Source organism: Melanerpes formicivorus, unplaced genomic scaffold, assembly GCF_026170545.1.
Source record: "Melanerpes formicivorus ecotype bairdi unplaced genomic scaffold, bMelFor1.0.p_v2 SCAF_228, whole genome shotgun sequence".
Taxonomy (NCBI): Eukaryota; Metazoa; Chordata; class Aves; order Piciformes; family Picidae; genus Melanerpes; species Melanerpes formicivorus.
In genome coordinates, this window is record NW_027142580.1 from 3,000 (window position 1) to 20,242 (window position 17,243).

Consider the following 17,243-nt stretch of genomic DNA (forward strand, 5'->3'; position numbering starts at 1 on the left):
CCAGGCAGAATTGTTCCCACATGGTGGCCCAGCCCCTCACCTCAGCTCCAAGGCTGGCTCCTGTGATGAAGGTTCTGCCCTCATCTCTGCCCCGTGGCAGTTTCTGAAATGCTGCAGGCAGGGCTCTCTGCCATGACTGTTCTCACGTCCAGGAGTACATGCTGGGAGGGAGCTGGGGCAGCAGAGAGCTGTTCCAGCTACTTTTGTTGGTGCTGACTCCACTTTCCATCCTTTCCCCTCAGCCCTGCATTCTGATGAACAACATCCAGCAGCTCCCTGTCCAGCTCGAGAAGATGTTTGAAGCCATGAGTGGGAAGGAGGTGCATATTAGGTGTCCAGGAGGGAGCCATGTGGGGGAGCTGAACCAGTGTCCTCTACCCAGAGGAAGTCCCTTCCCTGGCTCCACAGCACTGGCTGCAGACCCCAGTTCCTCACCCCTGTATGGGACCATGCTCTCCCATTCCATAGCACCCTGCTCTTCCACCATGTCAGATGATGGACGGGCTTCACCCTGCCCAGGGATGCATTTGGCATGCAGAAAGTCCCCCGGGGCTGGACCAGGAACCCTGATGGCTTCTCCAATCTGTCCCTCCTCCAGCTGGAGCCAGAAGCCAGAGATAGCCTCTAGGAACTGCAGGTGAAACTCAACAATGATCTGGATGAGCTGAGCTGAATCCTTGCCAGCAGGTACACCTGGCTGAGAGGAGGTGGGTTTGGGGGTCAAGGAACTGCAGCTGGGGCCTGGCTGGGGCCTCTGCTTGGCCAAGCAGGTCCTGGGCATGGCTGTGGGAGATGCTGAGCTGACTGAGCACTGTGCTCCCCGGTTTCCAGCCACGCCTGGAGGAGTGCTGAAGCAGCTGGGTGACATCCTGGGCCAGCTGAAGGAAGGGCACTGGCAGTGTCCCTGCCAGCACCTGCAGCAGTGCTGCACAGCATGCTGACAGTGTCCTGCAGCCCACCATGGGCCTCCTGGGCAGCAAGGGAGTGTGGGGCCAAGAGGAACACAGACATCTCTCAGCGCCCCTGACCCCCCCGGGAGTGTGGGGGACCTGCAGGCTCTGTAGTTCCTTTGAGCAGTTTGACAGAGTCAGGTTGCTGCTGAAACAAAGCAGACCTTTAGCTGCCAGGGGCAATGCTGCCTGAGCAGGGGCTCTGGGAGCCACTCTGGGCTATGCATCCTGCAGTGCTCTTCCCTCTCTGAGGTGAGTGAAAAGCAAGACTGCTTTGTAGGGTGAGTTGTGTTTGAAACAGCATAGAAGGGCTGAGGTTGGAAGGGGCCTCAGAGATCAACCTTCCCAGCCTGGGCAGGGACAGCTCTCAACTGGACTCAGCTGCTGGAGGCCTCATCCGACCTGGCCTTGGACACCCCCAGGGAAGAGGCAGCCACAGCCTCCCTGGGAAGCCTGGGAGCAGCCTGCAGCCTCAGGGTGCCGGTGGGTGAGGAACTGGACCTGAGCCAGCAAGGGGCACTTGCAGCACAGGAGGCCAGTGGCAGCCTGGGCTCAGCCAGGGCAGCATGGCCAGAGGGGCAGGCAGCTGGTTTGAGTCTCCTGGGGCAGCAGGAGCTGTGTGGGGGCTCCCCGCAGGAGCAGCTTGGCAGCCCTGGCTCCTGGGGGGCTTTCTGGGCCTGCCCTGGGGGAGCTGGAGCAGGGGGGCACAGGCAGCTCCCCTGTAGGCTCTGGGCAGCCCTGTGCCCGCTGGCTGCCATCTGGTGCCAGCGCTGGGCACTCCCCTCTTTGTCCCCGCGGTTGCCAGGGTGCCGCTGGGTGGCCTCAGGCTCTGTCGCTGTGGCAACCAGGCACAGCCCAGCCGCGACTGTGTGGCAGTGGGATCGCTGGTGGATGCTGGTGGATGCTGGTGGATCCTGGTGGATCCCATTGGAGACTGGTGCCGGCCCCGGGCCGAGGTGACGATGGCTGTGTCCCCTCCCCAGCCAAGCCCCGGGAGGGGCTTTGGCTGCCTCAGGAGGGAGGGCTGGGAGCAGGGCTGAGCAGGGAGGGTGGAAGCCTGAGCGCCGCTGTCCCACCCAGCAGTGCTGAGGCCATTGCCGGCACCCAGCTGCTGCTCGGGGCAGGATTTGAGGGAGGAGGCTGCCCCTTAGCCAAGGGGAGGTTCTTGTGCTGGGGGACAGGCCCCTGGAGCTGCAGCACTTGCCATGCTGGGCACCCCCGGAGGAGCTGGAGCCCCTTCTCCCTGCCCCCACAGCTGGACAAACTGCTCCCTGAAACACAAAATCCCTCTGGGTCTTCTTTGTTGCCATGGGATGCTGCTGTGTCTGCCTCCAGGCTGGGACTAAACGTGGAGGGGAGAGAGGCTGCCTGTCTCCCTGCTGCCAGTCTGATCCTCCTTCCCTTGCACTTGGGCTTTGGGATGTTTTTGCCTTCAGTTTTCACCTCTGCTGCCCCATCTGCAAGTGAGGGGGGAGAGGATTTCTCCTCTGCCTAGCAAACGCTGTGCAGGCTGAGGATGAAAGATGCAGCAGCTGCCTAGGTAGCAGAGACTGCAAAGCTCCCCCAGCCCAACTCTCCTTTCCTTGCATTTTAAAACCCTAGGGGATTTCCTGAGAAGCAGCAATTCCTGCATCTCTCTCTTGAAAATCCAGAGGCTGGACTGCTTCAGGAGGCTGCAGGTAACTCAGGACAGGTTGTCCAGCCTTGCCTCTGAACTGAGGGATGGGAAACAGCTCCGTGAAGTCCAAGCTTCACCAGCACGGGGTCCCAGGCAGTGCTGCAGCAGGGCAGCCGCTGGTAATGTTCCCTGTCCTGGCAGCCAGCAGTGCCTGTGTGTGCTGGGGAGCCGGCACCAGGCTGAGCCTGCCAAGGTCAGGCTGGAGGCTGCATTCCTGCTGCTGCTTTTGGTCACTTCCCCTTCTGCAGCTGGATGTCTCTGAGCTGAGTGTTTCTGTTCTTCCAGAGGCTGGGCCCCAGTGTGGGGGTGGGGCAGGCACACTGAGAATTAGTTGCCCAAGAAGGTTTGGAGGATTGAGATGAAAGCAGCTTGGTTGGGACTGAGGGTTACCGAGCATTTCAGAGCTCTCAGGGAGGCTCCAGGAAGGCAGCTGCTCAGGATGTGACCATCAACAGCCTCTGCTGGACACTGGGAAGTGCTGCTGCAGGATCTGCAGATGGTTCAGCAAGGGGGAGAGGCTGTTTTCCAGGGCTGCTGGCAGTGCCTCTTGTGCCAGCTTGGCTGTGGATCGCTGGTGCCCCTCAGCAGAGTGGAGCTCACTGTTGATAGCTTTGTGTCGATGAGGAGAGGTGGTGGCCATGCTGCTGAGTGGAAGAAGTTAACCTGGACCTGGTTCACTCAGGGGGACCTGTTAAGCCATGCTACTTGTAGGCTAAGGAGGCTGGAGAGCCTCTGCTGCTGTTAGGATGAAGCCTTAAGTGGCCCTGCTCTCACCCCTGCAGCATTTCTTGCTGAGCTTCTCCCTTGAGTGGTTTCCTGCTTTTCTTTCTGCTGCTGCAGCCTCTGGAGTGCCTGTGGGGAGCCTTGAGTTTGGGTGTCAGGGAGTGAAGAGCAGGGCCCTCATTCTCCATGGAGAAATGCTGGTGGGCACTGTGGTAATTGTGTGTCTGGAAGGAGTCATCTTTGCTGGCTCATTTCTGTCCCTGAAGCCAAGCAGAGCAGCCCTGAGCAACTCTGCTGAGCAGCTCTGCTTCTTGCCCAGGGAATGGAGCCCTGTGCTCCCCGAGGCAGAAACAGCAGCAGGGCAGCCCAGGTGCTCTCCCCTGGGGAAGGATGCCCCAGCCTGGAGACACTGTGGAGCCTTTGGCTTTGCTGGGAGTGGGCTTCTGGCTTTTCAAAGGTCTGCTGCTGCTCCTTGCAGGTGAGCTGAGCCATGGCCACTGAGCAGAACCAGCGCTCCAGGAGGCCCTCCAAAATGCCTGAGGGGCTCCAGGGCACAGTGGCAGCACCTGGTCACCTGAAGCCAGCCAGAGAGGCAAAGCAGCCTGGAACTGTAAGTAGCTGCTGTGGTCAAGGAGGAGCCTTGGAGCAGGCTGCCCAGAGAGGTTGTGGAGTCTCCTTCTCTGGAGAGATTCCAAACCCACCTAGATGTGATCCTGGGCAAGCTGCTCTGGGTTTCTGCAAGAGGGTTGGACTGGCTGATCCCCAGAGGTGCCTTCCAACCCCCACCCTGCTGGGATAGCCTCCATGGAGCACAGAGCCACCCCTCTGGAGCCAGGGCAATTCTTCCTTCCTCTCCATAACTGTCCCCTTTGCTGACTGCAGCTCACCTGACTGGAGATGCCCTGGTGCTGATGGTCTCTCAAGGAGATGTCTCTGTAGGCTTCTGAGGAGGGCTCTGTGAGGCCAGGACAGAGAGAAAAGTGCTAATGAAGGAGAACTCAGACTTGGAGACACTCCTCTGCACCTCAGTCCTGGCACAGGGCTGCTTTTCTGCTCTCCTCTGCCTCCCCCAGCAGTGCCATCTCCCCAGGGCAGGCTGGGGAGCCTGGGGCAAGGGCAGAGCTGGGGCAGTTCTGAGCACTCTTGCCCTGCTCTCTTCAGAGCTCCCTGGCTCTATCCAGCAGCACTACAGAGGGAACAAATGCCCAGAGAGCAGCAATCCCCAGGAGTGCCCCAGCAAAGCAGGCAGCAGCTCATGGGACAGAGCCCCTTGGTTAGAGCTTGTCCCTTCTGCTCTGGCTCAGGAATGCTCTGATCTGAAACACTGCAGCAGGTCCCTCAGGAGGCTTCCAGGACTGGCCTGGTAGCTCTGACCACAAATTACTCCTCAGTGGCACTCGGACAAGAGGAGCAGAGGGGTTGCTGTGGCTTGTGCTGGTGGTGTGTGTTTCAGCTGACTCCCTCCTCCTTCCTGCAGGAGATGCCTGAGCTCATGGAGCAGAGCCTGGGTGGCACTCAGGAGGGGAGCCTGCCCCAGATCATCCAGAGGGGTGGCAAGGCTGAGGAGAGGAGGCTGCCCCGGCTCAAGCAGAGGCTGGGCAGCATTCAGGAGATGTGGCTGCCCCCAGTCTCCACCCAGAGGGGCAGCAGCCTGGAGGGGAAGCTGCCCCCAATCTGCACCCAGAGGGGCAGCAGCCTGGAGGGGAAGCTGCCCCCAATCCCCACCCAGAGGGGCAGCAGCCTGGAGGGGAAGCTGCCCCCAATCCCCACCCAGAGGGGCAGCAGCCTGGAGGGGAAGCTGCCCCCAATCTCCACCCAGAGGGGCAGCAGCCTGGAGGGGAAGCTGCCCCCTGTTACCAGGAGGGGCAAGCCTGAGGCCAGGACCCTGCCCCTGATTGCCCAGCTTGCAGACTCCAGTGAGGCCTCCTGCCCAAAGGTAAGCTTTTCCTGCCCTTTCCTTGCTGTTTGGGGAGGCATTTGGAGAGGAGCCTGCTCGTGGCAGGCCTGCCTCCAGCTTAGCTCTAACTGGCTGGCCAGGTCCTGTTGTGCTGTGCAGCTGCTGGCAGTGCTGAGTTCCTCCTGCCAGGAGAAAGCTCAGACCTTGCTCCCTGCTGAGCTGTTCAAGTCCTGAGCTGTGCTGCAGAAGCTCTGCTGCAGCTGGGGGGGGTTCCTGGAGCTGAGCCCCTGGCACTCAAGCCCCATGCAGGGGGCAGGCTGGGGCAGGACACAAGGGCAGGAGCTTGCCATTTGCCATCCTCCTGCTGCCACAGGCAGCTGCTGCTTGGGGTGGTCGCTGCCAAGTGCCTGGGGCTGGGACTCCTTCGCTGCTGGCAGCCTTGGCCTTGGGGGGCTGAAGGCCTGCAGGAGTTGCTCAGCACTGAGCACACTCAGCTGCAGTGGTGCTTTGGGGTGGAGCAGCAGGTTGGGGCCCTCCCAGGGGGCTGGGTTTGCAGGCTGCAGGCTCCTGCCAGCTGCAGAGGGGCCTCAGCCCCTGGCTGTGCCTTGTCTGGCTCAGTGTTTGCTGCAGCTGTGCCTCAAGCTGCTTTGCTGCAGAGCTGCTGGCCAGAGCACACAGCCCCGAGGGCAGAGCAGGGAGGGAGGCTGCTGAGCAGCAATTGCCAGCAGCAGACCTGTGACATACTGGTTGTGGGTTGCCCTGGCCAGCCCAGGAGGTTGGGAAGCCCTCAGCTGGGCACACAGAGAACTGGCAGCATGCTGCAGCTGCTGGCTTCAGCCTGGCCATGGCTTGTGTGGAGCAGCAGGAGAGCTGCCTGGGTCTGGTGAGTGGGAGCAGCACAGCTGGGAGAGGGGAGGCAAAGCAGGGAGGAACTTTCTCCTAGCAGTGCCTCTGCTCTGCCAGCATTTGCTGCTTGTGTGCATTGCCAGGCTGCTGCTGCAGTGGAGTGGAACAAAAGCAGCAGCACCAGAGCAGGACCAAAGAGCCACTGAAAGCTCCTGGCAGAAGGAGCTGCCAAGTCCAGTCCTCCTCCAGCTGCCCAGTGCTGCAGAGAAAGGAGCTGAACCTCGCCAGCACTCAGCTCTCCTTGTCCTGCCTTCCCTCCCCTGCTGCTGTTCTCTCCGTAGCAGCTCCCAGGCTTTACACTGGCAAAGCTCTTTGGGGCTGTGTGGGCCTCGGCCTCCCTGCCTCAGAGCAAAGATCATCCCCAGAGTGTTTCCCCTGGAGCCTCCTGTCCATTGCTGGCCCTCAGCTGCTCCATGAGTGCTGCCAGCACTGTCAGGGAGTGCTCTGGTGCTGTGTGACCACAGCAGCACAGGGCTTTGCCCTGTGTTTGGGAGAGGGAACCTGGAGAGACAGCCCAAGAGCTGCTTAGCCTGAGCCTGCTCAGCACAGCCCAGCTCCTCTTGAGCCACCCAGGAGCCAGGTGGGAGAGCTTCTGCTTGCCCAGGCTGAGCTGGGCAGAGGGACTCGCCAGGAGACTGGGCTGGACTGGAGAGCAGTGTAGGGTTGTCACTCATGAGTCCTGCTGCCAGCAGCTGAACCTCTCCCTGCTCTCTGTGCACCCCCAGCTGCCAGCTGCCCTGCAGCAGAGCTGCTTTGAGCCTCTCCCAGCAGAGGTGGTCTTCCAGAACTACCTCCCCCACCAGGTCTACGAAGCGACGCTGGTTCTGCGCAACAAGGGCAGGGTAAGTGCTGGGGGGTGGGAGGAACCTGCCCTCTCTGGGCATGCTGTCTCTGACACTGCCATGTGCTGCTGGGAGCTAGCCCAGAGGAGCTTGCCTAGAGAGCAGCCTTGCCTCTGAAAGCCCTGGCTTGCTGAGAATGTTGAGGGCTCTGCAGCTGTTCTCTCGTCTCACGCTCTGCCTCAGGTGTGCAGCGCATCCTGATGGCTCCTTGGTTACTCTTGCCTTTGGGGAGGGCCTCTCTGCCTCTCACAGCCTGCTTAGCTGCTTCAATCCCCTGACAAAGCTCAGGGGTCGTCTTCTCTGCTTGAGGCTGGAATAAGTCCTAGGGAGTGGCACTGAAACTCCAGGAGAGGTGTTTGGAAAGAGCAGTGGAACAGACTGATGGAGCAGCAGCAAGGGGAGGCCTTTAGGCACGACCTGGGGGTCCTGCTACGCTTCATTCAGCCCTGCTGGGGCTTTCCTGGAGCTCTGCTTTCCCTTTGGAACACCACAGCACATCCAGAGCCATCTCCTCCTGAAGGTCTCCACCTGTGCTTGGAAAGAATTGGTGGTGCTGAGGAGATGCCCCAAAGAAGTGGAGCAGGGAAATGCTGCCAAATGCCAGCAGTTTTGTTCCTGTGGAAAGAGGAAGATTTGAGACCCTTTGAATTTGAGCTGGGGAAACATTTGCTGGAGTGAGGCAGGTGCCCAGAGCAAGCTGGTGAGAAGAGACAGGAGGGAGGAGTGGGGCTGGGTTCAAAGGTGCTCCAGGAGAGAAGCCTGTGCACACAGGGGCTTCTCTTGCCAGGCAGCAGGCAGTGTGCTGGAGGCAGAGAAGGGTCAGCAAAGGAAGTGTCCTGGAAGCTGCTGCTCTGCAGTGGGGAGCAAGATGTGAAGGGGAGAGGAGAGCAGCTGGGAAGGCAGAAGCAGCCTGCATGAGAGCAGGGGAAGGAGCTCCCCCCCACACACCTCCCTCCTGGGGGAAACAAGGGGACAACAAAAGCTGTGGGGGAAGAGCAAGAGCAGTCCAAGTGTGTCCTGAGAGAAGAGGCTTTGCCAGGGCTGTGGCTGGAAAGAGAAGGCCCTTTGGCAAGGAAGGCTGCAAAGTGTGGTCCCTCTCAGTTCCTGCTGGGGAGAACAGAGCCATTCCTGCTCTGGTGCCTGGCTTGGGAGTGTTGGCAAGAGGCCCCTGGGACATTGGTGTGCTCCACACTGACCCCAGACACTGTGCTGCTCTTTCCCCTTTCCTCATTAAAATGGGCCTCAGTTTCTCCTTTCCTCTGGCTCTGCTTCACAGCAGGGCTTGGGCCTGCAGCCCATGTCCCAGAGCTCCTTTGCCCAGGCAGCAGGAACTTGGCTCCAGCCTTGTCCTCTGTGCTGGAAGTGCCTTGGGAAGGAAGGATGGCAGCTGGCCATGGCCAGGTTTCTTCTCACAGTGCCACAGGTGGCAAAATCCCAGTTGTGTCTTCCCTGCAGGTTCCTCAGTGGGTGAAGGTCATCCTGGAGACCTCTCCTTACTTCAAGTTGGTTGGCCCCAAGGATGTGTGCCAGAAGGTAGCACCTGGCATGGCTTCTACTTACTGCATCCTCTTCACCCCTGAGGAGAACAAGGTGAGGCTGCAGGTCTCAAGAGGTTGCTGCCTGCAGTGGTAGGAGGAGCCAGGGAATTCCAGGCCTGTCAGCCTGACCTGAGTGCCAGGCAAGGTTATGGAACAGGTCATCTTGAGTGCAATCACACAGCCCTTACAGGATGGCCAAGGGCTCAGGCCCAGCCAGCATGGATTTAGGAAGGGCAGGTCCTGCCTGACCAGCCTGATCTCCTTCCATGCCCAGGTGACTGCCTGGTGGCTGTGGGGAGCTGGGAGCCACTGCTGATGGTGATGTGGCAAAGGCCTTTGGGCAATGTGCCTGAGCATCCCTGCCAAGCTTCCAGGAGGTGCCTGCATTGCTGGGACTGCACTTGGCACCGTGGCACAGCTGGGTGCCTTTCCCAGGCTTCAGTGGCTCTGGGGGGCTGGCACCCCTGAGGTGGAGTCACTCTGGGCTGCCTCAGCATCCAAGCATCAGAGAATCTGCTTTGGTGCTGCTGGCCTGCTGAGAGAGCAGGTGGGGCAGAGGGGCTGGCTCAGCTCTGATCCTTCCCAGCCCTGTGCCAGTTGTGCTGCAGGAGAGAAGGGTGCCCAGGGGCTGCTGCATCTCTGCCTGCAGCTGGCAGTGAGACAAAGCCCAGCAGCTTCCCTTCTGCCCTGGGGCTGGCACTGCCTGCAGCCTGCTGAGGCTGTTCCTTTCCCTGCAGGATTACTGTCACCAGCTGCTCTGTGTCACCCAGAGGGAGGAGTTCACTGTGCCCATCCGGGCTGTAGGTGCCCAGGCTGTGCTGGACTTCCCCCAGCAGCTAAACTTCTCCATCTGCCCAGTCAAGTACAGCACCCAGAGGACTCTGCTGCTCCGCAACGTGGGCGAGCGGGAGGCTCACTACAGCCTCAGCACTCAGAGGTGAGGAGCTCAGCATCCTGCTCTGCTCTTCAGGCCAGGCTTTGCTTGTCCCTGGCTCTGCTTTCTAGGCTGGGATCTCCTGGGCCAGGAGTTGCCTTGCCATTTGCAGCTCTTGAGGTGAGGTTTCTGGGTGGCAGGGAGCCAGGGGGAAGCTCTGAGTGCCAGCAGCCCTTCCAGCCCTGTGCTCTCCAGCAGCCCTTCCAGCCCTGTGCTCTCCAGCAGCCCTTCCAGCCCTGTGCTCTCCAGCAGCCCTTCCAGCCCTGTGCTCTCCAGCAGCCCTTCCAGCCCTGTGCTCTCCAGCAGCCCTTCCAGCCCTGTGCTCTCCAGCAGCCCTTCCAGCCCTGTGCTCTGCAGCAGCCCTTCCAGCCCTGTGCTCTCCAGCAGCCCTTCCAGCCCTGTGCTCTCCAGCAGCCCTTCCAGCCCTGTGCTCTCCAGCAGCCCTTCCAGCCCTGTGCTCTCCAGCAGCCCTTCCAGCCCTGTGCTCTCCAGCAGCCCTTCCAGCCCTGTGCTCTCCAGCAGCCCTTCCAGCCCTGTGCTCTCCAGCAGCCCTTCCAGCCCTGTGCTCTCCAGCAGCCCTGCTCTGGTGGCATTGCCAGCAGCTGGGCTCTGCAGCCTCACTGCAGGGAGCTGGATGCAGTGTATGGGGCACCTGCTGTCCTTCTCTACTCTAGGCCCTTCTGAGGGCTGAATCTCCTCAGCACTGAGCCAGGAGCTCTCTTTCTGATCCCCTGGGGGGTTGGTTTTCCTTCTGCTGTCTGCAGTGAGTGGAGCTAACTCCACTTGGTGTCTGGTCCCCAGTGGTGGTCCCCAGGGCTCAGTGCTGGGGCCAGCTCTCCTGAACACTTGCTCAATGCCCTGGGTGAGGACATTGAGGCTGCCTCAGTCAGTTTGCAGACAGGCCCAACTGGGCAGCAGTGCTGAGCTGCCTGTTAACCTACAGAGGCACCTGGCCAGGCTGGATCAAAGGCCAAGCCAATGGCATGAGGTTGATCAAGGCCAAGTGGCAGGGCCAGTACCTGGGTCACAGCAACCCCCTGCAGCACTGCAGGCTGGGGGAAGAGTGGCTGGAAAGATGCCCAGCAAAGACCTGGGGTGCTGCTCAACAGAGGCTGCAGATGAGCCAGCCGGTGGCCAGGTGGCTGAGCAGGCCAACAGCATCCTGGCCTGGGTCAGCCATGGTGTGGCCAACAGGAGCAGGGCAGTGTAGCCTGCACTGGGCACTGGATGCACAGCCTGAGTACTGCATTGACTTTTGGCCCCCTCACTGCAGGGAGCACACTGAGGTGCTGGGGTGGCTCCAGGAGGGACTACAAAGCTGGTGAAGGGTCTAGAGCAAAAGTCTTGTGAGGAGAGGCTGAGGGCACTGGGGATGTTTAGCCTGGAGGAGGCTGAGGGCAGATCTTCTGTCTCTCTTCAGCTCCCTGACAGGAGGCTGGAGCCAGGCAGGGCTTGGTCTCTGCTCCCAAGGAACAAGTGCTAGGCCACGAGGAAATGCCCTCAGTTGTGTGTGGCTTGGGACATGAGGAACAATTTCTTGCCCTTGAGGGTTGTCAAGGCCTGGTCCAGGTGGCCTGGGGCAGTGGTGGAGTCCCCATCCCTGGGGGGTTGGTGTGGTGCTGAGGGCCATGGTTTGGGGGTGCCCTAGCAATGGGAGCATGGTTGGACTGGAGCTGAAAGATCTCTTCCAGCCAAAAAGGTTCTCTGCTTCTGCTGCTTGGGGCTGCTTTGCTCCTTGCTTGCAGAAGGCAGCTGCAGAGCAGTGGCCTGCAGCAGGGCTGTGGTGCCCAGGTCTCTGCAGCAGCCCTGCTGTGTCTCTCTCTTGCAGCCCATTCTCTGCTGAGCCCTGTGTGGGAGCTCTGGGGGTCGGTGCTGCTGTGCAGGTGGCTGTGGAGTTCCTGCCGCTGCGGACCGGGGAGCACCGCGGGGTCCTGAGCCTGCACTGGGACTCAGGTCAGTGCTGGGCACTGCCTGCCTGCACTCTGTGTCCCTGGCTGCCCACTGCAGAGCCTGAGCTTTGGTTCCCAGCCAGTGCTGGGCCTGAGGGCTGACAGGAGGAGGGCAGGGCTCTGTCAGACGCTGTGGTGCCCAGGGCCTCTGGCACTCCTCTGTCCCCTGCTCTGCTTCTCCCTTGCCTTGCCTCAGAGCCTTTTGCTGCACTCTCCTCCATCCATCTCCATCCCACACCTCCCAGCTTCAGGACTAAAAGGCTCTTGGGCTCGGGCAGGAAGTGCTCACTGCCTCCTTGGAGAGGTGTCAAACTCCTCCTGGGGTGGGAGAAGCCAAGAGCAGGCCCCAGGAGAAGTGTCAGCCTCAGCAGGCCCTTGAGGAGTAAGTGGGGAGCGGAGCTGGGACCTCCAAATGCTGCCCACAGGCTTGGCTCAGCAGAGCTGATGCTGAAGCAGAGCCTTGCTCACAGGTGCCCTCGGGGTGTGTTTCCTCTGCCTGCAGCAGAGCTTTGCTTTGTCCCTGTTGCTGCCCCTGGCTCCTGGGCAGCCTGATGTGCTCCCTGGGTGCTGCTGTGGTGCTGCAGCCCTGCAGTGAGCACTGGAGCTCTCTGGGGCTGGCAGAAAGGATCCAAATGCTGCTGTAGCTTGCAAGTGAGATGAGCAAGACTCCCCTCTGCTTTCCTGCAGGAGAAGATATTCACAGCAGCCTCAGTGGCACAGCTGTGGATGTGAACATCAGGCTGGACAGGAGCTCCTTGAGCATGGAGCAGACCTACCTGTCGCTGAGCAGCCGCAGCACCCTGCTCATCCACAACAGCAGCAGTGTGAGAGCTCACTTCCAGTGGAAGGCTGCTGCTAGTCAGGAGGAGGAGGAGCAGCAGCAGAGGTGGGTTGGAAAGCTGCACTGCAGGCAGATCCCTCTCCAAGGGTGACACTCAAGTGTGGCCTCCAGGGCTCTGGGTGCTTTGCAGTGGTGGAGGCCAGGAAAGCCCCCACAGCACCAAGGCCTGGATCCCTGGGCTTTGGGCTACTGGAGCTCAGCACTTCCCTTCCCAGCTGCATCCACACTCCAGCTGAGGATGGTGTCTTGGGGAGGAACTGCAGGGCCTGGATTTCCTCAGAGAGCAAACTGACTTGTGGGGGCCACAAAGCACTGAGGCCCAGAGATCTCTGGGCTCCAGAGGGACCATGAGGCTGAGGCAAGTCTCAGTGCTGGGCTGCACTGAGTAGCAGCACTGAGCACAGCTGCATGCAGCACAACTCTGCTGCTACTCGCTGCAGCTTCTCCTGCTGCAGCTGGCACAAGCTGGCAGGCTCCTTTCCCAGCCCTGTGCAGGGCAGAATGCTTCAGGGGCCCAGAAGGTTGAGGCTATCCTGCTGCAGGCTGTTAACTGCCTGCTGGTGTCCCAGTTTCCAGCACCAGGAGCTATTTCCACCCTGCCTTGGAGGCTGAGCAGAGCTGGGAGGTGGAGGGTTCTGCAGGGAGGGTGGAGCAAGGCAGGACTTAGAAGTCCAGTTGAGTTTCAGCACCTGTGTCTTTGTGGTGGTGGGAGATGGGGCAGGCTCTCCAAAGGCTGCCTGTGGTGAAGCTTGGAAATTGCCACCTCAGGCAGCAGAGGAAGAGCTGGAGCCCAGGGGCTGAGCTGGAAAGCACACTGCAAAGCCTGGGGGATCCCGGGAAGCCTTGGGTGACTTTCCAGCCCCAGGTGCATGGAGGGATCTGGAGTTAGTCTGAAGCCACAGCTGGGGAGGAAAGTGCCTTCAGCTGGAGTGCTCTTCAGGGGCTTCTGAGCAAGTCAAGTTCAGTGTGGTTGGGCCAGGCAGGCCCTAGAGGCCAGCCCCAGGTTCCCCTCGCTCAGTGCTTTTCCTTGCCCAGTGTGTGGCTGCTGTGCAAGCTCAGGCTGTGCAAAGAGCAGCCCTGAGCAGCTCCAGGGGAGGAAGAGCCACTCGAGGCTGTTGTTGGAGCCTCCATCAGCTGTGGCAGTGGCTGTGAAGCAGGAAGGCTCCCGGGGGGCTGCTGCCTTTCACAAAGCTCTTCCGAGCTTGCAAGCAGGGAGTGCGAGTGGCCAGGGAAGAGGCAGGGATCGTGGGCTGGGAGCCGGGGGCTCGGGGGCAGCCCCTTGCTGTGCCGCTGCTGTGCCTCCCCGAGCGCTTCTGCCAGAGCCTCTGCAGAGCTGCTGGTGATGCCCTTGTCTGCTGGGCTTTGTCTCTGGGCTGCAGGCTGTGGGGGCAGTTCAAGCCGCGTCCCCCCCTGGAGCCCAGGAAGCAGCCTGCGCCCCAGGGACGCCGTTCCCGGCTCCCCCGCATCTTCCAGCAGCAGAGGGCGAAGGCGCAAGGAGAGTCCCTGCTGTGCCGCTCTGAGGAGATCTTCACCATCGAGCCGCTGGTGAGCCGCAGCTGAGAGCCCTCCTTCCTCCTCCTCCTCCTCCTCCTCCTCCTCCCTGGGGAGGTCCCTTGGCAGATCCTGCCCCCAGCTCCCGCAGAGGGAGTGGAGCTGGCAGGGCTTGGTGCACAAAGCCTTGGTGAGCTGCAGGGCCCTGGCAGGCAGCGAGAGCCTGCTGGCAGCTGAGCAAAAGAAGGGCACTGCCTCGGTGTCCTTCCAGCCCTCAGAGGGCTCTGCGGTGTTAGCTGCAAGGACATCCCCTCCGTGTGGCTCGGGGGCTGCCCAGAGGCTGTTAGAGCACTGCAGGTCCCAAACCACCTGAAGAAGGGAAGGAGAGGAGGCAAAGGGCAGCTGAGTTATGGCAATAGCAATCCCCTCCTGGAAGCCGGGCTTCCACCAGCTCTGAGTCTCCCTGCCAGTGTCACCTGTGAGCCTGGGCCCCAGGCTGGCAGGTTGAAAGGGGCTCTGGGAGTTGTGGTGCCCCTAGGTACAGAGAAGGGCTTGCTGCTGGTTCTGGGAGCCCAAGGCCACATCCTGCCACCAACCAGAGCCCTGACTCGGAGGGAGAGCATGGTCTGAGCTGGAGAATGCTGCTGTCTGAGCAGCATCTCATCTGGGAGTAAAGCCTGCAGGAATCCCAACCTCTTCTTTCTATGCAGAGAGGTGAAATGAGTGTGAAGGAAGGGCTCAGCTGCTCTTGCTGCTTCCTCCTGGAGCCCATGGAAGGCTGAGAGCCAGCAGCAGCAGCACCACTGCGCTGTCCCAGCACAGCAGCTGGCAGCAGCAGGATGGGAGCAGGAGGTTGTTGCAGAGCAGTAGGGATGTTGGAGGCAGTGGGAGGTGAGCAGCATCCTGTGGTGTGTCAGGGCTGCTTTGGGAGTGTGTTGGGGGCTCCTGCTTGGTGACAGCTGCACTGTGTCTCCACAAGCAGCTGAACCTGCTCTCCAGCTTGTGAGGGGCAGCAGTCTGGCTGCCCACAGCACTGAGTCCTGGTGCTCCTGGTAATGATGGAGGGACACCAAGTGCAGCCTGGCCTCAAGCCTTGGGAGTGGAAACCTTTCCTCACTGGCTCTGGGGATGTGCCACACTGTGCTCTAGGAGTGACTTAGAAGTGGGCTGCTCCATGGCTCTCTGCCCTTCTGCCCTGTCCAGCCTTCTCAGTCTCTTGGTTTCCCAGGCTTCCCTCCCCTCTGGAGCAGGTTCCCTTGCAGAGCTCTGCCTGTGCCTGTCTCTCCTCCCCCAGCCCAGCACATGTGGTGCTTGCTCCTCGCTCTCCCTTGGTGCTCTGAAGAAGGGCTGCAGGGCTGTGGCTGCAAACATGAGCTGGAAGCTTTGGTGATCAATGGTTTGCTGCCATCCTCTCTTCTAGGAGGGAGAGGTGTGGCCAAACTCCTCAGCTGAGATCCAGGTGACCTTTAAGCCCCAGGCAGCCAGAGTCTATGAAGCCAAGTTCTACTGTGACATCTCAGGTACAGCTCCATTCTGCTGCTCTCTGCCCCAGGCTGCAGGCCAGGCACAAGCAACCTTCCAGCCCCCTGGCTCCTGCTCGAGTTGCTAGGAAGGGTCAGTGGCCAACAGGACCCGTGCCTGCTGTCCCTGTGGCTCCCAGCTGCTCTGCTGTCCAAGGCCAGGGCTCAGGACACTGCCTCTGGACCACTGAGTCCAGAACATGTGAGGCAGGGAAGGGCTGAGGTTTCCTGCCATGGGTTTGCCAGCCTTTGCTCTGCTGGGAGGTGTCTGTGAAGGCCAAGGAGCTACAGAACACAGCAGCCCCTAAGCCCCTCTAGCCTGTTTCCCTCCAAGAGGAGTCCTCATAGCCTGGAGGCATCCTGGGGCTCCTGAGGTGGTAGGAGCTGAGTTCCAGAGTGCTGCCAGCCCCTGGATCTCCTCCCACTGGTCAGCTACTGCCAGCGCTTAGGTGGGGAACCCTGCTGAATGCAGGGTGCCCTCCAAAGGAGCATCTCTGGCCAGCAGGTGCTTCTCCCTGCCTGGGAAGTGTCTCCTGGCAGCTCTGAGGCTGTGCTTCCCCTGGGTGGCGTTGCTCAGGGCTTGCTCTGCTCAGCAGGAGGTCTCTCCCTGGCAAGCTGAGCCCCAGCAGCCTGCTGGATGAGCTCTGTGCCGCTGCTGTCTCCCTGCAGGGTGCTCAGGCTGTTGGTGGCAGCAGCCAGCACTGCCCCCTGAGTGACACCAGCTCTGCCCTTCCAGAGGTGGTGGCTGTGCTGTGCTAGCCCAGGGCAGGGAGTGCTTGTAGCCAGGTTCAGGCTTCCTTGTCCTTCCTCTCCATCTCTGCAGGGTGCTGCTCAGGCTGTGTCTCAAGGGTGGGAGCTCGCTGCCAGGCTTTCTCCACGGAATCTGATGGGTGTCCTCACCTCCAGAGCTCATGGAGGTCCAGCAGCCCAGCTCCCACTCTTGGAGGGTGCTGAAAGCACCAACCCTGCTCTGCTGCTCTGTTGATTTCCTTCCTGCCCCAAGCCAAGGGACACAGATGGCAGGGAACAGCTTTTGACTTGCCCAGGAATTGGGCCTGGTTCCCTTGGCCAGTGCCACCTCCAGTGTGAGCCCAGGCCTTGTGTTCCCAAAATGTCTTCCTGCCCCAGCTGCACTTGTCAGAGCTGGGCAAGGCAATTCTTGCTTCACAAAGTTGCCAGTGCTGAGCTGCTGGCTCTGGGCTTTCTGCTCTGCTGAGGGAGATGTCCATCCCTCTACAGCAGGGGTGGATCTCCAGGGCTTGTGCCAGGAGAGGTTTTGCATTGCAGAGCAATAAGAGAGCTACTTGCACACAGCCCTTGAGCTGCTCTGGGGCTCCAGGAGGCAGAGCTGAGCAAATGCTCTGTCTTGGGAGAGAGAAGCCTGCTCTTGACAGACCCTGCTGGGCCTTCAGGAGAGCTTCACTTCTTGCAGCCATTCTGTGGCAGATGAGCATTCCAAAGCAGCGGGTCCCCTGTGCTGCCAGGGTGGAAACTGTCCCAGAATCAAGGTCCCTGTGAGTTGAAAGAAACCAAGGAGTCAATTAATTTTGCTCCTTGATTCCTCCAAGCCCCTTGGCTGACCTCCTCAGACCTTGAGCATGTTTGACACTGAGGGTGGTGAGAGCCTGGCCCCAGTTGCCCAGGGAGGGGTAGGTGCCCCACTGCTGGAACCCCTTCAGGTCAGGTTGCTTGGGGCTCAGAGCCAGCTGCTGTGCCTGCAGCTGTTCTGCTGAGTGCTGCTGCTTGGGCTGGCTGCCCTTGGAAGGTCCCTTCCCACCTCAGGGCCTCAAGGAGTCATCCAATGGAACTCTCTCCCCAGGCCGTGAGGCCAGGCTGCCTCTGCACATCCAAGGGGAAGGCCGAGGGCCCTGGCTCTGCTTCAGCCTTGAGCAGCTGGACCTTGGGCAGGTGTTGGTTGGATCCAGCAGCAAGTCTGAGGTGAGCAGCAGGGGCTGGCAGGGCTTGGGGGGAAGT

At 60.7% G+C, this 17,243-nt stretch overlaps 1 protein-coding gene across 1 annotated transcript in view; it reads left to right on the forward strand.

Moving 5' to 3' along the window:
- Positions 1 to 6,092: 6,092 nt before the first annotated feature.
- The window catches only part of LOC137458158 (hydrocephalus-inducing protein homolog), a 65,926-nt gene continuing 54,775 nt past the window's right edge, over positions 6,093 to 17,243 (forward strand). The window contains exons 1-9 of the mRNA XM_068169844.1: positions 6,093 to 6,131; positions 6,880 to 6,996; positions 8,452 to 8,586; positions 9,272 to 9,471; positions 11,297 to 11,421; positions 12,105 to 12,303; positions 13,638 to 13,803; positions 15,170 to 15,269; positions 17,089 to 17,207. Of these exons, the coding sequence (XP_068025945.1) occupies positions 6,093 to 6,131; positions 6,880 to 6,996; positions 8,452 to 8,586; positions 9,272 to 9,471; positions 11,297 to 11,421; positions 12,105 to 12,303; positions 13,638 to 13,803; positions 15,170 to 15,269; positions 17,089 to 17,207 (1,200 nt within the window). The remainder of the gene's footprint in view (positions 6,132 to 6,879; positions 6,997 to 8,451; positions 8,587 to 9,271; positions 9,472 to 11,296; positions 11,422 to 12,104; positions 12,304 to 13,637; positions 13,804 to 15,169; positions 15,270 to 17,088; positions 17,208 to 17,243) is intronic.